Raw genomic sequence first — 21,748 nt, 5'->3', positions numbered from 1 at the left:
TTTGTGTGCGTTTATGTAGGCAAAGTAGTTCAAGAAACATGGAAATAAGTAAGCTATGAGTCCATCCTGCAAATTTCCTGTGTGACTCTCATCTTCCCTGTTCAGTTCCTTTTACCAGTGCAAGCTACAATGGTGAGGAAGGTTGCCAGGCCCATGGTTCTGCTGGCCACATCCCTTTGTCTAAGCAGTAGCAGCTAGGGAATGTAACTGTGTCTGCTGCCTCAACAGTGTGCCTCAACTTTCACCATTGGAGTCTCGTATTGGTAGCCTCTTTAATTTTCAGATTTCCTCTCAGAGTGTTGCCAGCTGACACCTCTAGTCCATAGTTAAGTCTGAAGGATCTTTCTGTATTAATGCCTCTGGTGGATCAACCTGGTCAACAAAATTCCTTTTGTTCATTTTTCTGAACCTCAAGTGTTATGCTGGGGATGTCCTCAATTTCATTGTGTCAGGGAGCCAGGAACTGGAGTAATATGAAGCCAATTAAGAATTATCTCAAATTTGGACAGTTGATCTGTGTCCTTCCAGATGGCTGCCTTTATGTGAAGATAGTGCTATTGACAACACTTTCTACAGCTGGCACATGGAAAAGATTACTTCCCTTTCTGCAACTTTCTGTCTCTTCTAAATTCAGAACAAGATGTAAAGTCTTTGGAATGCCCCACACTGGAGTAGGATGATCCCTTCAGCCATCCCAAGGTCACTTCAATTGTGCCTCTTTCACACTAATGAATAATTAACTGCTCTGTGCATATGCACAGGCATGCTGGTCATGGGCATTTCTGCAGGGTCGTGGTGACCTGCAGATGACCACACCGAGCTGCTGACCTCAGCACACAGTCTCTTGGACTTGCTGCCTGTTTATCTTCTTGGCCACCAGCTAACCAAAGCTAATGTCTCCATGACCTGCATTGGCAACAAGGGAAGGGTGAGTGTGTAAACAGATTAAGGTGAGCTAGGTGTGAATGTGCAGCAAGTCAGCTCCCACGATGCCATTATCACCAGGTAGGTGGCTCACGGGAGAGGGGCAGGCTATCTTTATTCGCACAGGTAACAGCTTTCCTACAGGAAGTTATCATGAGGAGGTAAACCCATGTTAGCTGGATTGCATTCCCTTCACTGGCATTGTACCTGAAAGCACAAGCCTCACCCTCCAAAAATGTGGCCATGTGTCAGAGCTTCTGCCCTGAGGCAAGTGCTCAATCAGATCAATTGTCCTACCTGTTGCAAGTTGAGCCATGCTTTGCTAGGCCCTGTGTCTTAGAAAAAAGACACTCACCCTCCTTTTGCTGTGGAGCTGGAACATCTTTGGCCATACCTGTAATTTTCAGAGGAGTAAGGTTTATGGATCAGAGATGGTCCCTTATCCTATATTTTCCCTTAAGAGACCCCTCTGTGGCTGATCAACCTGCTGGATCCAGTTCAGAGGAGGCCATGATGATGATCAGAGGGCTGAAGCACCTCTGCTGCGGAGGCAGGCTTGAGAGGGTTGGAGTTGTTCAGCCTGGAGAAGAAAAGGCTCTGGAGAGACCTCATATCAGTACCTGAAAGGTGTCAACAGTAAAGATGGAGAAGGGCTTTTTGGCAGGGCCTGTTGTGACAGGACAAGTGTTAGAGGTTTTAAACTGAAAGAGGTTTGTTCTAGATTGTCTATAGGGAAGGGAAGAATTAATCCTTTAGAATGAGGGTGGTGAAACATTGGAACAGGTTGCTCAGAGAGGTGGTGCGTGCCCCATCCCTGGAAGCATTCGGGGATAGGTTGGATGAGGCTCTGAGCAATGCAATCTACTTCAAGATGCCTCTGGTCACTGCAAGGACATTGGAATGGGTGTCCCCTAAAGGTCCCTTCCAACCCAAACCACGATTCTATAAGGCTTTGGAACCTCTAAGGCCTCTCTACTTTACACTATAAAACTGTTCTCAGTTGCTGGAGGATTTTTCCTTATGGATTTTCAGTGGAAAGCTGGGAAAGTTGGCAACAGTTTGCTTGCTTTTCTGTTTCCCTCTCATTTCTTGCCCCCCTGCGTATTGCTGCCATTACCCATCAAAGCATCAGGCTGAGTCAGATGTACAAAATGAGATGAAAAACGCAGGGTGATGGATGGGTGGCAGCCAAAATGACTCTTTCTATCCATCCATCCCCTAAAGCTGCGATAGTAGCTCAGAGGCTGAGCTTCACGACTTCATCCCTCCCTGCAGAGGGGAGATGGGAACATCATTATCAGCTGCCGATGATTTGGAGCCAGCAGTGAAAATGTCCTCGGATGTAGGGCCCCTCCTCCACCCCAAGGGTGACTCGAACCTGCTGGGAAGATGGAGGAAGAGCTGGAGGGGGGAGATGAGAAGAAAGAGGTGCAAATTCAACCACATTTCTATGATGATGTCATGGCAACGAGGTACATCGAAGTGCTTGTCAGGTGATCAGGACAGACTTTGAAGGTCTGCAGCTCTTCTCTGTTGCTGCAGGCTCATGTCTGACTCTCTGAAAAATCTTTTGGTGAATATTTAATGCCAGTATTGAAGTACTAAGTGCATGCCTCACCTAAGCCCCCCCGCCTTTGCTTTCCAGTGGGCTGCTAAATCAGGGTGAGGAGGTAGAATTGCAAGGTTCATTATCTGGGAATGGGACTAGCAGTCAGTCCAGTGGCTTCAGCCCATAGGGTCCCTCTGCCCATCTGACTCTAGGACATGAGCAGGAGGTTTCTATCTCCTCCAGCCCCGTTTGAAGCTGGTTTGGGGCACTGGAAGGAGTTCTCCCTCTCTTCAGGGCTGGCTCTGGAATAATGAAATCCGTGGCCCTGCTCCGGGAGCCGAGCCCAGCTCCTCTGATGCGATCAGTTAGAACACGAAGCTGGTATTTTGGTTGGTTGGTTGGTTGTTGTTTTTCTGAGCCATGACCTAATGATCCCATGTTCCAGCTACAGCCCCTCCTAGGGGCCTTCTGTCTGAAACGTGTGTCCGGACTGAATTCAGCAAACTTGCCGGCGCAAGACGCTGTGTTCCCCCACCCAGGGAAGCCATCTGCTTCCTTCCACCAGCTCCTTCTGCGGGGCTTCGAGCTCGCCAGCCGGGCTGGAAAGCTCTCCTCCTCCTCCTCGCTTGCCCCGGCTCTCCTCGGCCATGTTGCTAGCAGAAGGCTCGGGAACGCGGGGCTGGTTGGATCTGGGGCGGTGATGGTGTCAGCCGGAGGCGGTCTCCAGGCAACTGTCGCGCCGTGGGACACGCGAGCCAAGAACACCGGGGACACCGCGTTCCCAGCCTGGGCGGGACCGAGACACGCGCGGAAGGAGCCGGCACAGGACGATGCGGGGATGGCAGCAGAGGAGGGGGTCTGCAGAGTGATGATCAGACCCTCCCTGGCTGGGAGCGAGCATTCCCAAGCTGGCTGCTGGTGCATCGCGCGACAAGGAAGGACGTGATGTATGTGAGGTTTCACATTCGTTCTGCACCCCTTGGAAGATTAAAGGGAAAAGAAACATTGTGCCAGACTGTACCCCAGCCCCCAGACTTAGTGCTGGTGGTCCTGTGCTTCTCTGTCCCTTAGCAAATACAAAGCTCCACCCCTACACGTCCTGAACCATTTTTGTGCACACATCCCAGCTCTGTATCTCTGGATGTCATTGAAAAAGTTAATTTCTTGTAAAAAGAAATGCTCTTCCCTTCCACAAGTTGCCAGTCCTCCCCAGCACTGGATGGGTCCCACTAAGCCTCTGTGCTGATGCCCAAGGCAGTATCCCCCCTCCTGCCTGCCTGTCTCCCACTCCTGATTTAGAGGCCCCTGCCCCTGAAACTCACCTGCCTGGTAGCCCTTCTTTACACTGTCAATACTCACATCACCTTTGTTTTATCTAGGTTGAGTGGTTTTTGAGAGGAGGCTTGAGTACGACTGATTATCAATGGATAAGGGAGGGTGACAAAATTTATATGGCTGAGCACTGGGAAAAAAATTCTTCTGGATTATGCAAATGCAGATATGATGAACATGGGGAATAGGGTTACACAGTGCTTGGCAGAGTGGGTGCTGTAGAGGGGTAGAACCATTTTAATGCCTTATATTCAAGGAAATGTTCTGCAGCCCTGTGCCGGCGGCAGCATGGAGAGGCAGGACAGTGAAGAGTTATCTGCAGCCATTGCTGTCCCTGAGCCAGCCTTACAGCTATTGATTTGGAACTTGCCCCATTCACTCTAACCTTGGCAGTGCCAACCTGACCTATATCAGTGCTGATAAACCCCACCACAACCTCCCGTCCCACCTGGTGGTGTCACACCATGAGGTACTGTGGTGACAGATCTTTCCTGCCACTCTGCCCTTGCACCAGTTGCTCTTTTGCTGCCATGCTCTAAATCCAGGAAACCTCTCTCCTATTTTTGCACAGAGGCTGAAGCCACACCAACATTTTTAACCCTGTGTGGGTGCCCACCCCTTGCTGAGTGTTTTGTGTGAGGAAGGATGCGGTGCCGGCTGCAAACGCTTTTCCAGAGGAAATTTAAAATCAGCCTTCTCCTTCTTCTGCTCTTGGCCCTTCTCGTGCACCTGGTGATGGATTTTGCTCTCCCCACTGCCCACAGGCCCTGCAGCTGTGATATGAAAGCATCAAAAGCTGTGGGTGTCCTGTCAGGCAGCCCCATCCCAGCCAGCTTCAAAAAACTGAGCCTGCGAATCCTTCAAGATTTCAGTGGAAGCAACAGCTCCTTGCAGAAAAGTTCCCAGCCACAGAGAACAGGGCTGCACTTGAGGGCTGAAGAGCCAGGAGTCCAACAACAAGAAGAGAGGAATGTAGGGTGGACCAAGGGATCAAAGCTGGCAGCACTCTTTGAGCATCCTCTTTACAACATCCCAGTCCCAGAGGTGACAGAAAAAGATAAACTGTTTATCATCAACCCCATGGAGAAGTTCAGCCTGCGCAGCAGTGGGAGTGACGAATGGTGAGGAGCAAGCTCAACTGTACCTTGCATTTGGGGGGTATGTGGGTTTGAGGGGACAAGCAGCAGGGAGCAAACATGTAATTTCCTTTTGTAGATCAGCATCCTACCCCAGAAGGGCCCCATTGCTAAGCATGCTCTTCTCACATCTCAAATCCTCTCCTAGCCCTGAATTTTTGGGCTGCTACCCATAAGCTTGTAGCACACAGCAAAGCTAAGGGAGACTCTTGAATTATTCATTGTATTAGGGATGTCTATTAGGTGATCTCCTCAACTCCTTCCCTTACCCAGTGCAGACTAGCCCTTAGTGTCTCTCTCTGTATATGAGGAAGTCCCTGCTGCAGATTTCTAACCGGTTTTGTCCCCCTCTCTTGGTATGCTGGAGATGCAAAGCCTGCAGTATAGGTTACCTCTAACCGTGAGACTGTTCCTGTCCTGCATTTTGCAAGATATTGCATGACCTCTTTAGGCTCGACCGTATGGTGAGCTCACTGCTGATGGCTGTCTATTTTTATCTTTAGACTACTAACCTCTAATTAGAAGGGAAGACATTAAAAGCTTAATCATTGTAACACATAGCAGCTTCCTCACGGAAAGCACACCTTCTGAAAGTGGTGCCTGCTAGAACTGGGTGAGAATAAAAACTGGCTTAAGAGCTGGTTTCCACAAATGGGCATTTACCTTGTCTCTGAGGACCACCTATGGGTAGCCTTGGGTCTGGTTTGATGAAATCAATGCACAGTCTGTGTTATCCTAGACAGAGACATGGATTTGGGTTATAGATGCCCTGAGCTAACTGTCCCATTCAGTGCCGGTGTGTGCTAGCACAGAGGTGGGGCAGATACCCCCAGGAGCTCCCTTGAATGCCAGCAGACTGCAAATTTGCAGGATGCACAGAGACAGGGATACTGCTAACCCAAATTTATCCCCGTGGGGAAACCCACCCAAGGGGAATGGGTTGTTGAGGATGGGAGTTCAGGTCAGTGCTAGGGATGGGTGGGTAGCCCATGCTTTTCCACCCTTGTTCTGTGTACACACATGTATCCCCAGTAAGCACAGGGAGGGGTGTAGCAGACTGTACTCCTGGGAGCCAATCCCTTAGGGAAAAACAATAAGATGATCTGTTCCAGCAGGGAAATAAATGCATGGATAAGAGAAGCAGGATCAACCCAGGGATTTTTCATGGGGGATGGAGGGAAAACACTGTGTCCCATCCAGCCACGCTGGTCTTCCTGGCCACTGACTTTGGGTGGGATCTGCAAGGTGCCAAGAGCCCCTTGGAGGCAGAGGGCAGAGGGTTCTACCACCATGAAACCTGGAACCCATCCAGGGCTTGCTCTGGGCTTTCTCCCCACCTCGCCCTCCTTACACTGACTCCCAGGAAGGGCCCGGGGACACAGGACCCATCCTGTCCCAACTAAAAGCTGTCATTGTTGTTGGGGTGGTGGTGGCTGTCGGGCTGCAGGGTCAGCAGCAGTAAAGCCGAGACGCTCCTCCCGACAGGGAAGACGGCCTATGACACCTACCCCACCTGGCTCAAGTTCCACATTGGCATCAACCGCTATGAGCTGTACCCCCGCCGGGACCCCTTGCTGCCCATGCTCCTCTGGGATTTGGCCACACAAAGGATCGTCAGCTCAGGTACCACCTCCCTGCCTGCACCCCTGTCCACACCCCTTCCCTGCTCCCTGCTGCCTGCCTCCCTCATGCCCATGTGCCTCCTTTCAGTCCAGAAGTCCGGTGGGACCCAGCTCAAGCTCATCATGATGTTCCCAAACTATGGGCAAGCTCTCTTCAAGCCCATGAAGTGAGTAGAGCCTGGGACAACCATATACCTCACCCACACAGTCCTGTTAGGTAGGCAGGAGTGGCCAGAGGGGATCACGGAGGGAGAAAAGGAGAAATGCCTCATGTGCTGCCCCACTTCAGCACCTCCATCCCAAAACTGAGGCGAGCAGAATGGTCCCTTTTCCTTTGGCTTCCCTGGTGGTGCTGGCTGCAAACTGGATGCAGCTTGTGATGGGGTAGTGACCTCCAGTGGTGGAAGGAAGAAGGTGGTCCATGAGAACCATCCAGGAGCCTCCAGTCCATGAGGGCTTCCCCACTCTTGAGTTGGAGGCAGGGGTTGCGTGGGAGCCTGGATAGGGGACTTGGAGCCACCCACCCATCAGGAAGTGACTGGATACTGGGTCTGGCTGTGTCTCCGGTGTCACCAGGGAATATAAAGTGGTGGTTTAGAACTAACCCCATACTTGGAGTGACCCCATCCATTATGATTGCTCCTACCATCCCCTCTCCTTCCAGGCAGACTCGGGACCAGGAGACCCCCATTGATTTCTTCTACTTCTCAGACTTTGAGCGGCACAATGCAGAGATTGCAGCCTTCCACCTGGACAGGTGAGCATAAGCTTTGCATCCAACCCTGCCTTCCCATACTGGCAAAGCACCAGAGAAACTGCTCCTTCATCCCAGCTCTTGCTCCCTTTTGTGAGGGATACCTGTGTCTCCTGTCAGTTTTAATAACTCACTGTTATTAAACCAGCTAAGATCAGTAAAAAATGGTTCCAAGTTCTGTGTTTCAGGATCTTGGATTTCCGGCGAATCCCCCCAGTTTCTGGCCGTTTGGTCAACATAACAAAGGAAATTCGGGATATCACCACAGACAAGAAACTGGCCAAGACTTTCTTCATCTCCCCAGGTGAGCTTTCATGCTCTCTGTCCTCTCCTGTGGCCAGCTGGATGGACCTCACCTGGAGCTGGCTGCTGCTCCCCTGGCTCCCCCCACACTCACTATCCCTCTGGGGACTGTTCCAGTTTCCATGGGTACCTTGTCACAGGCTTTTGCTCCTCACAGCCTCCCTTCCCTTGCTTTGCTGGTGGCACATGGCCAGAGTGCATGGAGCATCCTCCCCTGGTTGCTTGCTGGACCGCTCTATCTGAGGGTCACAGGCTCGTTGCCTTCCTTCTCTTTGTCAACCTTTGCTTTGTCCTGATGGCCAGCGGGTAACGTCTGCTTCTATGGGGAGTGCTCCTACTACTGCTCCACTGAGCACGCCCTCTGTGGCAAACCGGACCAGCTGGAGGGCTCCATGGCTGCCCTGCTCCCTGACAAGACCCTGGCCAAACGCCGCTCCTGGCGCAGCCCCTGGCGCCGCTCCTACCACAAGAGCAAGAAGGCTGAGTGAGACGGGGCATGGGGGGTGTGGGGACATAGGCCAGCAGAGCCGTGGGATGGGAGGGGGGTTTCTCCACAGCTGCTCTCATGGCCCCATTCTCCTCCCTGCCTTCTGCTACCAGGTGGGAGCTGAATTCCAACTACTGCGCTCAGGTGCGAGAGACACCACCCTATGACAGGGGCCATCGCCTCCTCGACCTCATCGACATGACAATCCTCGATTTCCTCATGGGTGAGCCCCTCTGTGTTTGTGCTGGGGGCTCTGGAGGTCCCTCAGGACCAAGAGGCCCTAATGGCTCCATGTCCCATGGTACTATGCCCTGCAAGGTTTGTTGGCCAAACTGTTGTTCAGGCTGCAGTGAGACACGGTCATATCCACAATGAGAGCACAGGGCTGTGCCACCAGGACATTTCCCAGGTAGAAGTCGAAGGTGAAGAGATTCCAGGGAGACCCTAACTGAATACCCTGGACATGACAAGCACCTTCCAGCATGCTCTCACATGCAGCCCCTGCTGAGATAGAGGTGGAGATGATTCTGCCCGGGGCTCTTGCTGCCTCTCCTATCCCTGGGCCACTTCTTCCCTGCACTGTCCCCTCATCAGCATCTGACTGGGAGAGTTTCCCGTCTCCTCATTCCTGACCACCCAGCCATGCCTTTGCCATTACGTCTGCTCCATTTGCCACCGTTGTCCCTGTGTGGGGCTGCTGGGATGAGAAGGGGCCTGGAGGCCATGGAGTGTCTGCTCAGTACCCCTGCATGGCCATGGCCACCAGATGAACACCTTAAAGGTGCCTCCAACCCTTTTCCCCAGGTTCTGGGTTTCAGTTTCACACCAGGAGAGTGCTCCATGTCCCTGCTCCCATCTCCCAGCCCACAACCTGATGGCAAATTTTTTGGCCCACCACAGGCAACATGGACCGGCACCACTACGAGACCTTTGAGAAATTTGGGAATGACACTTTCCTGCTCCACCTGGACAACGGTCGCGGGTAAAGCTGGGGAGTAGGGGGAGACCTCCAGTCTTGCTGCAATGCCACCCTGACACATCCTTATGGGCTTCTTCCCACCCCCAGCTTTGGCACACACTCACGGGATGAACCGTCTATCCTGGCCCCTCTCCAGCAATGCTGCAGGTAAGGGGCTGCCGCCCACCCCCGTCTGCTGTTGGAGAGAGGCTCCTCCTATGGAGACCTCTCCCTCCTCATCTCTGGCAGCATCAAGAAGTCGACTTACCTGCGGCTGCAGCTGCTGGCCACCCAGCCCTACCGCCTGAGTGACGTGCTGCGTGAGGCACTGGCCGCAGATCCACTGGCCCCTGTCCTGGCTGAGCCCCACCTGCGGGCACTGGACCGGCGCCTGGGGAAGGTGCTGGTGGAGGTGGGACACTGCCTGGCCAGGGCAGCCCGCCAGGAAGAGGTGCTGGTGGATGATGTGGGGTCATGGGTGTGAATGGGGGGCTTGGTACCCTGCTGGATTGGGCTGTTTTGCTGTGCTGCCGAGGATGATGTGGGGATCGATGTGCAGCTCTGATTCTGTATAGCGTCAGCTTTTGGTGGTGCCGGAGCTGGTGGCGTGATGAACCAGGAAAGCAGGTTGTAAGGATAGCTGGGACAGGGAGGGAATTTAAATAAAAAGGTTGGCCTAGTGGAGAAGACAAGGGCTGTGATCTTCCCCACCAAGGCTGCTTTCCCAGGCCTGGCCTGTCCTTGCATGCCTGGACGTGTCACTTCAGCCCTCCAAAGCCTTTTAGAGAAAGGGTAGGGATTTTTCCTGCCTTTCCCCAGAAAGAGCTGCCAAACTGGAACAGCTGGCAGCCTCCTTCTGCTCCACCCCCATCCTCAGCATGGTGATGCCCTGGTGACCCCCAGAAAGAGAGCTGAGACTCCCCACTGCTAGTGTGGGGAAAACGAGGCAGAATCTCCCAGCTACACACCACTTATCTTTGCCCCAGCCTTCCCACACCCACTCAAAAATTCCCATGGCTCTGACATCACTACCTCCTCCACAGGATCAGGGATGCAGCAAGGACAAACCACACACCCCTTCCCAAATCCCCCAGGAACTACCACTGACTCCTTTCACACCCAAAAAAGTGGCTTCTAAGGAGGGGATGGATTGACCTGGGGCTGTGCACCCTACTTAGTGCCTGGTGGCTCAGCACCCAGCTTATCCCCTGAGCTTCCTGGGGGGTTAATCCACACAGGGTTAGGTCAGCTGGAGCAGGTGCCATTGTGACAGCCACTGCCAGTGTACCTAGGTCGAGACACGGGATTGCCATCTACATGGCCAGAGATAAAGGTGCCACTGGGGAGGGGAAATGTTCTCTGTCCCAGCCAGACACTTGCAGAAGGATGGGAAGCCACAGGAAAGGGTGAAAAAAGGGCAGCTGGCACAGTGGGAGATGGAGCTGGAAAAGCTAGGCAGAGAATTTGGCTGGAACACAAATGGGCTCAAAAGGAAGGAAAAAAAAAAAGGAAAAGAAAAGGGAGACAAAGAGGATCTGTCTGTGTTACACAACGGGGCTGGGGATGCTGAATCGGGGTTTGTTGTGGTGTGCCCCCCCGATGCTGACATCACGTCCTCCTGCCATTGCCCTTGCTTGTGCCCCAAAGCCCAGCACACGGAGGAAAAGGTTTCAGGGCTGTTTTGCAATAGGTTCCTTCCCTTCTGCCAGCTTCGTATTTTTTTAAACTCTTTATATAAATACCCTTCTGCTCCACAGACACAGGTGGCCAGTTGCCCTGACACTCAGAGCTCCCCCAGGCAAATCTTTTTCCGAGGCGCCGTCAGATTTAAAAGGCGTGGTGTGGGAGGGTGGCTGTTTTTTTCAGCCTGGTGAGTTTGCACAAGGTCTCAGCTGTGCCGCAGCGGTTCAAGGTCCCATGGGAGCAGCCCGGTTTGGCTCACGAGCCCCTGACGAGCCTGCCCAGCCGCCCGTGGGATAAAGCAGTGGCAGCGGGGTGTCTGGAGCCCAGTGGCCCAGGGAGCAGCAGAACACGCCCGCCCAGTCGAGGCGGCGTGGGGGCACACGGGTGTCGAGCGGGGCTGCCCACGCCCCAGGGATAGGTTCGGCTGTGCCTCTGTGATGGGTGGTGCGTGGGGTGCGGAGATTCTTCAACCCCACCAGGACCAGCGGACCAGCCACCCCAGCAAAGCCCAAACAGGGCTGAGGTACAGCCCTGCACCTGGGAGCTCCCATTTTGGGCTGGCATCACCCACACCCTCGGCTGGCAGCGTGGGCTGGCTGCTGCCCGTGCTGGGCTTGGCCGGGAAGAAGATGAGATGTCTGGGGAGTGCCGATGGGCCCTCACCATCGCCCCCCCCTAAAACGGTGAAAACAAAATAAAATTAAAAGAATACGCCAGTGGCGGTAACAACAATAATAATACATAGCAATAACGACGATCATAAAGACGAGGTCCCCAGAGGCCGGGGAGCGGTGGCGGGCGGGGCGGGGCGGCGGCGGGGGGATCCGGGGGAGGGCGGGGAGGCGGGCGCCGCCTTCCCCCGCAAAACAAAAGGGAGCGGCGGCGGCGGCCGGGAAGGACGGAGCGGAGCGTTCAGCTCGCCGGTGGGTTTGCGAGGGGACGGCGCGCCGGGGCAAAGCCGGGGATTTGCGGGCGAGCCGGCTCAGCAGCTGGGCCTTGTGGGGAGGAAGATGTGTGGGGCCGGGGACAGCCGCTCCAAGCGCGGGCGGTCCGCCGAGGGGACAGGAGGAGAGGGGCTTTATCGGGGATCACTGTATGGCAAGGAGGCTCCATCCCGGGGGCAGCTCGGGACGGCGGTCGGTGTGGGCCGGGACCCCTGCCACAGGGGTGGGGTCTCCAGGAGTGGGATCCTGCTGGGTGCGTTCCTCTAGGGATCCTGCCACTGTCACTTCTCTCCCTGTCCGCCGCCCTCTCCGCACCCCAGGTGAGCCGAGCCCCCCTCCTTGCTGCCGCCATGTCCCGCCGCAGCCAGCGCCTTGTCACCAGCCGCTATTACCCCGGGGACGATGATGCCACGACCACCAGCAGCGCATCTCTGCTGGGTGGGACCCAGCTCCCCTTCAAGGAGACCACCGGCAGGTCGGTGGGAAAGAGGGGGGGGTTCCCCCCGTTTAAATCTGACAAGGGCGGGGTATTGCATCCCGCACCGGGGAGCGGGCACTTTCCTGGGTGAGGTGTGGGGAGAGCCTGCCGAAGGGAACGTGACGGGGAGCCCGACGCATTCCGGCATGGCCGCCTTGGCTGTGCCCCTGCTCCAGCCAAAGCCCCGCGCTCCCTGCCCAGGCACCGCTGCGTCCCCACGGGCCCGGCACGGGAGCCTGCCGGGGGTGGCCGGGTGCCAGCTCCTAGCTGCAGCTGGATGGCGAGAGGGAGGAGGGAAGCAGGGAGGGAGGGAGGTGCGCTGCAAGTGCCGGCCGGAAAACCGCAGCGGTGCGAGCGGAAGCGATGCCCGGGACGGGTGGGAGGCCTCCGCTAAGCAGAGGTTGCAGCTTCTGAAAGCTGCCGCCATCCGGTGTGGAGGGAAGTGATGCCGGTCGAGGGATTGGGGTGAATTCCCCATTTCCTCCCCGTAGGTGCGCTGTACCTTCCCTTCCCCCCACCACCCTATAATCACACGTGTCTGATGAACCTGTTCTCGCCTCCCGCAGGACGATCAGGAGGAAATCGAGTAGCACAAAGCGCCTCTCTCCAGCTCCCAGCACACAAACCTCCTACTATAGCGAGTCCATGATGAGCGAGTCCTACTTGGGGGGCAGCCGGGGCCTTGCTGCCTTGGGTAGCTCTGTGCTGGATGATGATCTGGACAGCAGCACATACTGGGGTGAGCCCCCCCACTCTCCTAGGGCAGCTGGGGACTGTTGGGGTGACTGCCCAGGCTGGCTCACATCACTGGGAAGTGATGATGGGTGATTTCTCAGTGGAACTCTCTGTTTTGGGCGCAGGTGGAGAGCTCTCCACTAGGAGGAGAAGAGGCACAGGGGACACCGAGTCCAGTAAGATCAATGGGGTTCTAGAGAGCAAGACATACGACACCTACACATCTTCATCAGGGTACTCCTCCGAGGATGATTACGCTGGTAGGGATGCACTACTCTGTCTGTAAGTGGCAGGAATGCAGGGGAGGCATCCCCTGGGTGACCAGCCCAGGGCCTGGCTGTACCCAGTGTGCTGCCAGTCCCTGCTAGATGCCACCCCCAGTGCAAAGCCTTTGCTGTGGGCAATGTACTGGGATGCTGTCTGCACTGGTAACTTGCTGCTTCCTTTCCAGGTCACTATTATTCAGGCCAGAGTAGCTCTGGGTCAGGTCTGAGAACTGCAGCCTCCAGGGTGGGCTCCTTCCTCTGGCAAGTGTTCACCTCTCCAGGTGAGTGGAGGGGTAGATGGGCACTTCTAGCAGTGTTCTTGCCAGTCAGCATCTCTACTCTCTGGGTTGCTGTATGTGCTATTCCCTGTTTGGGTGGAGGGGTTTTATCCCCTTGTGGTGCCACCCCTTGGGCATGGAGGGGACATTCTGCCCGGGTTCCTCCTGAGACTTGTTTTTCCTCCTGGCAGTTCGGTTCATGGGGTGGCTGTTCTCGGGGCTGGCAGGGGCCTGGCACCGCCTCACTGGCAAGGCTTCCCACCTGGACAGTGTCCCCTTCTCCAGGTGAGTGTGCTGGGGAGGGACACGAAGATGGGGGAAGTGTGGGGGAAGCCTGCAGGACCCTGGAAAGGGGAGGCACGTTTGGGGTGGTGGTGTCTTGTCCTCTTTGCTTTCCCTCTGGTCCTCACCCAAAGGTGATGGAACATGGCTGCAGCCCTACAGGCACCTTTTTCTTTTCTGTGCTCCAGGCGGTACCCACGTCTGAAGAGGTCCCTGCTGCTGCTGCTGCTCCTGCTGCTCCTCACTGCTGCTGCCTACGGTGAGCCAGCCTCCCTTGATGTGCTGCCCTGAGATCTGGGGCAATGCAGAGCATCCCACTGCAGTAGCTGGGGGATGGGTTGGCCTGGAGCTCATGCTCTTGGCTTCTGGTAACGTGGTCTACCTGCATCCCTGTGCCACTGTCTCTTGGTAATCCATGGAGATGCTGATGGCTGAGCATCTGCATGTCCACCCTATCCACCACTGTGGCCCCATTACCAGCCTGTGGTTTTTGACCATCTTGTCCTTCTGCGCCCAGGAGCTTGGTACTTCTACCCATATGGACTGTCACCGCTCAGCCTGCCTTCCTTCCCGTGGTGGGGAGCTGGAAAGCTTTCCTCCTCTGATGTTCCTGGGGCAGGGGACCTGACCACGCTGGACCAGGTATGCTTCAGCAAAGGCGTGAGGGTGGCCCAGGTGGGATGAGTGCCTTTCAGGGAGAGCTGGGACAGTGTGATCCATGGCTGAACGATTGCTTCCAGGGTATGAGGAATGGTGGAGAATGGGGCAGATGATGGTTCCACACTGGCTCCCCCAGCTTGTGGCCATCTCATGCTTGGGGTGTCCCTGGGGTGGAGTAGAGGGAACATCTGCCTTCTCCTGGGAAGCAACAGATGAATAAGATGCCACTGACTCTGGGGAATGGGTGGTCAGGCTCCCCTTTCACAGAGGTCCTGTGGAACAGGTACTTCCCTTGGGGGTTGTATCACGCCCTGTTTTTGTGGCTGCAGGGGGGACACAGACTCCTGGCTCGCTTCCAGTCCCTGGAGAAACGCTTTGAGGCACTGGAGGCTGAGCTGTCACGGTGGGAGCTGCGTCATGGGGCGGCAGCAGTGGCAGCAGGGGGAGAACCACCCCCAGGGGACATCCTTGCTCTGCTGGAGGGACTGGTGAGCCGCCGGGACGCGGGGCTGAAGGAGCGTCTCCGCACTGACATGGCCAACCACCTCCAGGTGAGTGACATGGGAAATGGAGTGTGCAAGGGGTGTGCAGGACTAGGCTCTGATATTCCACCCTGTTCCTCATCGTTCAGGGTGAGCTGGATGCGCTCCGAACCCAGGTGCAGAGGGATTTAGATGGGCGCGTGGGCAAGATGGCACAAGCTTCCCGGGTAAGTGGACGAGCATGTGGTGGTACCTGGACGGGACACCCTTTCCAGTGGTGTCACAGGTCTCACCACTTCCCCCTTTCCTGGTAGGAAATGGAAGCACGCTTGCTGGAGCTGAACTCGGAATGGCAGAGGTAACGCTCGCTGTGGGGCAAGGCCATTGCTCTGTTAGGGGCAGGCAGGTAGCTGGGTGAATTCCTCTCAACCAGGCTTAGGAGGGGTCTGCAGGCCTGATTTGGGACAAAGGAAAGATCAAGAGGCATAGTGTGGGGTAGGGGAAAGGAAGGATACATGTGTGGGTGTCTGTGGGAGCCAGCACTTCTGGCCAAAAAGGCAAGAGGTGTCCTAGGGTGCATTGGGAAGGGCATTGTCAGTAGGTTGAGGGAGGTGATCTTGTCCCTCTATCCAGCACTAGTGAGGCCACCTCTGGAGTGCTGTGTCCGGTTCTGGGCGCCTCAGTAGTACAGGGAAGACATGGAGTTCCTGGAGCAGGTCTAGCAGAGGGCTACAGAGAAGATGAAGGGACTGGACAAACTCTCTTAATGGGAAAGGCTGAAGGAGCTGGGCCTGTTCACCTTGAGAAGAGACAACTGAGAGTGGACCTCACCTGTGTGTATCAGTATCTGAAGGGAGAGTGTCAGAAGGGTGAAGCCAGGCTCTGCTCAGTGGTGCCAAGCAATAGGACAAGAGGCAATAGGCAGAAACTGATACACAGGAGCTTCCACCTGAATATGAAGAACTTTACTGTGCAGTGACCACACAGTGGAACAGAGTCCCCAGATAAGGTTGTGGAGACTCCCTCACTGGAGACAGTTTACGGATGCAATCCTGTGCCACGTATTCTGTCATGATCCTGCTGGAGCAGGGAGGTTGGACCAAATGACCCTCTGTAGCTTGTTCCAACCTGACCCATTCTGTGATTCTGTGGCTGGCAGAAGGGCTCCAAGAGCAATGGCAACAAATGACTTTTGCCACTGTTACTTTGCATGACTGTGAATGTGGCCCTTCAGCTGAAGGGTGAGCTGAGGATGCTTTCCCAGGGGATGGAGTAGAAGAGGTCATTGCCACTGGAATTAGAACTGGCTCTGGAGATGGGGTTGAGCATAGGTGATGTGGGATGAGCCTCTTCCTCCAGTTTGCAGAAGGGAACTGGGCCTATTGGCACAAGGTTTTTTACCTTTCTCTCGGCACAGCTCAGTGCAGGAAAAGCTGCGAGGCGCCTTCCGGCAGGAGCTGGATAAGCTGGAGCAGGAGGTGGCCGTGCTGAGGAGGGAGCTGGCAAGCCTCAAGTCAGACCAGGAGGTGATGGGGAAGCATGTGGAGGGGATACTGGAGCAGCTGAAGACTGTGAGGGCTGATGTGAGTCCCTGGTCCCTTGGCAGAAAGGCAAGCAGGGGTCACTGCTCCAAGGCTAAACTCTGTCTGCACCATTCCAGGTGGAAGCGCAATTCCCGGTGTGGATCAGTAGGTTCCTGTCCCAGTCCCAGCAGGATTCTGCAGCTGCTTTCATCCTCCAGCGGGAAGATTTGCAAGCAGAACTCCAGGCTCTGGAGCACAAGATCCTTGCTAAGGTCCTGGAGGACAGGAGGTTGTCAGCACGGGATGCCCAGGCTGGTATTGGAGTGGCCCTGCGGCAAGGAGGGACTGCAGGAGTGACAGAGGAGGTGAGTACTGGCCTGAGCCCCAAGGACATGAGGGGTGACCACAGGTATGGGGTTGGGGACTGTGCCCCTCTTCGTGTGTGCAGGGGGCTGGCGTGTGTGTCTGGCAGGTGGCAGAGGCATTGGCACAGTCCCCACGGCTGGGATATTGATCCTGGGCTCACAGGAGCCCAGGATCAACTCCTCTGCCACTCTCTTCTCAGTTTGCGCCTGCTCTGTGCTCTGGAAGGGGTTGCAGGTGGTAATACCTGCAGCCCTGCAAGGCTCTTAATGTCTTAAAATCCAAGCTTCTGCTCGTGCAGCCTTCACTCAGAATGTGGGACAGGTGCCAACAAGGCTTTCATGGGTGGAGCATCTTGCTTATCCCCATTCTTCAGCAGCACTGCTGAGTTGTTTGGTGCAAAGCATTTCAGCAGAATGACACCAAGGGGAAAAAATGAGCCTGCTTGCTTTGGAAAGAGTTGCTGGCAATTCCCTGTGGAGGTAGTGGAGGGAGGGATCAGGCTGGGATTAGCAGTCCCTGTAGTCTGTGCAAGCTTTGTGCTGTCTGTAAAGTTTTGACCCAAAGTGATGCTGCAGGATCTTAGCTCCTTCGGCTGGGTTGGGCTCCAGATGGATGCTCCAGCCATCTCCTCTTTTTCTGGACGAGGTGAGCTCCCTTCAGTCCTGTGGGACAGGGCAGGAGGGACCAGCAGATGATTCTGGGTGGTCTGTCAGACTGACTGGTGGTAGCTCTCCTCCCTCTGGGCCAGCCCCCTCTCGGGGACAGGCAAGTGCAGCGTGCCTGGGCACTGCCCCTTCACTACACAGCTCCTCTCCCATGGGGTATTTTTAGCAACCTCTAACGAGGCTTCCCAGCCAAATGCGTGTCCTCTCATTTTTGCCATGGTGATTCATGCCGTGGCTGTTCTATCCCCTGGCTGTTTTGTGGGAAGGTCTTTGCACCCTCTGTCCCTGCAGGGGCAGGCGGGTGGGGGGCAGGATGCCTGCCCCAGTTCATCGCCCTCCTGTGCCCTCTGCTCCCGCTGCAGCAAGTGCATCTCATCGTGGGCCAGGCCCTGAAGCGCTACAGCGAGGACCGTGTGGGGATGGTTGATTATGCCCTCGAGTCAGCAGGTAGGTGGTTGGGATGAGTCCTGGGGAGGTGACCACGTGGTGCTGGCATGCAGCTCACCTGCTGCCATCCCCTCTCATGCCAGGGGCCAGCGTCATCAACACTCGCTGCTCAGAGACCTACGAGACACGGACAGCGCTGCTGAGCCTGTTTGGCATCCCCCTGTGGTATCACTCACAGTCCCCCCGTGTCATCCTGCAGGTGGGCACTGAGTGGGAGGACTGGGCTGGTTATCGTGGGGGTTTTATTGCCTTTTGACTCTTGCTCCAAGCCAGCAGCCAGGCTGGTGGGAGAAAAATTACTCTGATGGTGGTAACATTGCTGGCATCTCACTTCCATGCTCGTAGCCAGATGTCAACCCTGGGAACTGCTGGGCATTTCGTGGCTCCCAGGGCTTTGCTGTCATCCGCCTCTCTGGCATTATCCGCCCCACGGCCGTGACGCTGGAGCACATCCCAAAAGCCCTCTCGCCGCAGGGGACCATCCCCAGTGCCCCCAAGGACTTTGCTGTCTATGTGAGTGCCCCTGCCCAGACCTGAGGGGGGGGTGGGGGGGTGGGACACAGTGGGAAGGTGCTGGAAGGGATGGCTAACAAACCCCATACCTGTCTGTGGAATGCTCTGGGGAGGTTGGTCTTACCCTGAAGAAGAGGAATAATAAATACTGGTGGGGAGAGGGGCAGCACCAGGTTTCAGAAAGAGTTTGGGGGGGGACACAGGGACAAAGGGCCTTGATTAGATGTAACTTCTGGTCTTTCCCCCCTTCATCCTTCCCCCCTGGTCCCTGTTCCCATTTGTCTGTTTTGTCCTGGAAGAGCAAGAGTGGGGGCCAAGCACGCTTGTGTCTCCCTGTCCCTCTTCTGCCCTGCATGTGTGCAGTGCATGACCTCTGCTCTCCCTCTCTGATGACCCCTGATTCTCCCCTTCTGCCTCCCTGCCCTTCCTTAGGGCTTAAAAGAAGAAGGAGAGGAGGAGGGCCTTCTCCTTGGACAGTTCACCTATGACCACAATGGTGACCCCATCCAAACATTTTACTTGGAGGTAAACACTTTGTCCCTGAAGCACCTGACCCCCGAGAAGTAAATGGGGTCTTTGAGATCTGAGGTTTTTCTTTTCCCTCCTCCCCAAGGGTGACTCCGTGGGCACATACCAGCTGGTGGAGCTTCGGGTGCTGAGCAATTGGGGCCACCCCGAGTACACTTGCATCTACCGCTTCCGAGTGCATGGGGAGCCGGCGCACTGACCCCCGGCCCCGCGTGGGATGAGGATGCTGCCGGGCTGACAGCAGGAGGGGATGTGTCTGGTTCACTGCTTTGCACTTAGAAACCCTGGCATGTGTCAGCAGCTGCCCCAGGAAGAAGCTGTTCTCCTGCGGGGAGGAGAAGAGCTGGTGTTGAAGGGGTGAGGCTTTCACTCTTCCAAGGACCAGGGTGGTGAGGCTAGAGCATCCCACGTGGGTCCTAGCGCAGCCTGGCTTGTTTTCAGTGGGTATGGGACATTTTAACTTCTTAAGCTAACTTTGTATCAGGTTTGCGCTGCCCCTCTTCCCTGTTGTCCCACTCCTTTCTAGCATGGCCCAGGCTTGGGAGAGGGGTGTGTCATTTTGTGATGTGCTTCAGGCAGGCTTGGGTGCAGGAGATCCATGTGTGGGATCGTGGTGCCTGACTCAGTGCTGCCAGAATAGGTGGGAGCCACTGGTCATGACCACCAAGTCCCCTTCACACAGGGTCACTTCTCTTGCCTTGGTGTTGGTTTGGGTAGAAATCTCCAGCCCCGCAATGCTGGGCTGGCAAAGAGGAAATAAGACAGTATTGATGAAGTATTAACATAAAACTTATGGTTCAGGGCAGCAGGAGGAGAGGAGCGTGGCGCGTGTTGGTGGCAGAGTCCACATCAGTGCTGCCAAGCCCTTCTGTTGTCAGTAGCCAAGTTGGAGATGTTGGCCTCCCTGGCTGGCTGCCTCCCCAGTGTTAAGCTTGATGATGCTATTGAAAATTCCTGTTGCCTGCTTTTCCTCGGGGGTTTGTTCTGATTATTTTTTTTTAAGAGGGGTGGGGAGGGGACCTATTTTCCAGTTGGGGTTGTTTGTTTTTTTTTTTTTTTTTGTGCGGGGGGGGGGGGGAAGTGGGTTTGTAGTAACAAAGGGAAAAAAGATTTTTTTCATGCAATTTGTACTTAACCAGAGAATGTTACATAGTGCCACTTGGATGAGTGGTTTAGATGTGGAGAGGGCTAGAGCTTGGTTTAGTAGGAGAATAGCACACACAATAGGATAAGCTAGAATAAGATGAGCAGAGCTGTTTAAAATATGGGCCTCACATTATTGGTGGCTTGGTAGATGGGCTTGAAAGCTGGGATCCTCTGTGCACTGCTGCTGGTGGGGTGCTGGAGGCATTCCCTGCCTTCCTTTCACTGGATGGCCTCCGAGACTGCAATGCATGGCTGTGGCCTCTTGCCCATGGCTGCATCTGTATATACTTGACTGTTAGCAGCAAGTGGGAGCTGCTGCCCCAGGGCTCTGTAGGGCTTTTCAGAGGGAGATGGGGCAATCGCCACTGCAGGTGCCAGCATGCAGAGCCACCCCCTGCCTGCAGGGCTCCCTCAGCTCTCGGGTCCTCCATGGCAGATGGCTGGTGCAGGCTGACCTCCTTTCTCTTGGAAGGGCTCCCTTTTCCTCCTACCTCTCCTCACTGGCATTGCACTGTTCTCTGAGCCCTGGCTGTGGGAGGACTGGGCTGGAGCAGGAGGGGGAGTTCTGCCTGCAGTGGGCATGTAAATCTTGCCTGTACTGTTGGGATGGGTGGAGGCACAGCAGGGGTTTGCAGGAAGGATGCACAGGGACCTACCCCAGGCTGAGGGGTGCCAGGGCCATCTGGCCTCTCCAACTCCTGGGTGGCTGCATCACAGTTTGGCTTATGTTCTTGGATAGTGTTAACTTCCTCCAGCTTTTAGTTATGTTTCATTGAAAGAAAAGCTAAAAGGCTCATGGTCAGTGTTTCAGCCCTGTCAAGGGTTGGCATTGCCCTTCCCCTCACACCATGAGAGCTCCATGTATTGATTCCCCCTCTGGTGGTCACTGCTTGAAGCACTGTAGGCATAGAGGAGGAGGAGGAGGGGCTGAAGTAGTGTCTCCTTACAGCGTCCCGTGATGGGCATCAGGCAGAGCTGCTGAGTCTTGACTCCCTCCCTGCCATCTTGGGAGGGTGAGGATGGTGGCAGCACATCCCTTCTGAAGGGGTCTCCTTGCTCCAAGCAGGGGAAGTGAGCCCAGAGGGCACAGTCCTGTCTCCAACAGGTTAAAATTACCCTGTGGAGCCTCTTGCAGAGCTGGGAGGCCCTGCTGCAGGGAGAAAGCTGACCTGGAGCCAGAGCCAGGGACTATAAATTCTCTCCTATATTGAGCATAGTCTTAATTCTTGGCATCCACAGCCAAAGTTATTTTAAACTGGTCTACAGCTGCCCGCTTGCCTTGGAGTTGTGTCCATGAGTGCACTGAGCACATGGTGCTGTGCTTTTATGAATGCCTAGACCTGTTGTGGGCTCAGGAGACCAACTCCTGTATTTATTTGAATCATAAAGAGCGAGCAGAGATTAAGTTCTCCCTTTTTCTCACCTTTTTCTGGCTGCTGGAGTAAGAGCTATAACCACAAGCCTGGGAAAACCCCTTTTCTTACCTCCCTTCTGACTTGGACTGTAAGGGCAGACAAGGTCTTTGCCCAAGAAAAAAATATTTTGTGGTAAATCAGGCATGCTGGTGAGAGGTAGGAAAGGTGACCTCTTCCCCTGAAAATGGAGTTGTAGTGGGATCTCTGCTCCTTCCATGTGGGCGTTAACTTCTGTGTCTGCATTAGGGAGCCTTTGTCTTTACAGTGCAAGC

The 21,748-nt window shown here is 55.1% G+C and overlaps 2 protein-coding genes across 2 annotated transcripts; both read left to right on the top strand.

The window, feature by feature from the left end:
- Positions 1 to 4,450: 4,450 nt before the first annotated feature.
- Positions 4,451 to 9,549, top strand: LOC134043210 (extracellular serine/threonine protein kinase FAM20C-like). The gene is made up of 10 exons (XM_062491343.1): positions 4,451 to 4,926; positions 6,389 to 6,564; positions 6,652 to 6,730; positions 7,228 to 7,320; positions 7,506 to 7,621; positions 7,924 to 8,104; positions 8,221 to 8,330; positions 9,008 to 9,089; positions 9,174 to 9,233; positions 9,315 to 9,549. Exons 1-10 carry the CDS (start codon positions 4,451 to 4,453, stop codon positions 9,547 to 9,549), a joined length of 1,608 nt encoding a protein of 535 aa, XP_062347327.1.
- A 2,095-nt stretch (positions 9,550 to 11,644) lies between these two features.
- On the top strand, positions 11,645 to 19,137 carry SUN2 (Sad1 and UNC84 domain containing 2). Its single transcript, XM_062491341.1, has 18 exons — positions 11,645 to 11,671; positions 12,013 to 12,167; positions 12,737 to 12,909; positions 13,031 to 13,165; positions 13,357 to 13,452; positions 13,641 to 13,734; positions 13,920 to 13,990; positions 14,249 to 14,373; positions 14,721 to 14,942; positions 15,023 to 15,100; positions 15,188 to 15,231; positions 16,291 to 16,456; positions 16,534 to 16,761; positions 17,790 to 17,874; positions 17,958 to 18,073; positions 18,220 to 18,387; positions 18,820 to 18,912; positions 19,001 to 19,137. Exons 2-18 carry the CDS (start codon positions 12,043 to 12,045, stop codon positions 19,112 to 19,114), a joined length of 2,133 nt encoding a protein of 710 aa, XP_062347325.1. The 5' UTR covers positions 11,645 to 11,671; positions 12,013 to 12,042; the 3' UTR covers positions 19,115 to 19,137.
- The last annotated feature ends 2,611 nt before the right edge of the window (positions 19,138 to 21,748 follow it).

The sequence above is a fragment of the Cinclus cinclus genome, chromosome 4 (assembly GCF_963662255.1).
Source record: "Cinclus cinclus chromosome 4, bCinCin1.1, whole genome shotgun sequence".
In the NCBI taxonomy this organism is placed as follows: Eukaryota; Metazoa; Chordata; class Aves; order Passeriformes; family Cinclidae; genus Cinclus; species Cinclus cinclus.
The sequence above is the reverse complement of the archived record's forward strand: the minus strand, read 5'-3'. Positions and strand labels throughout refer to the sequence as shown.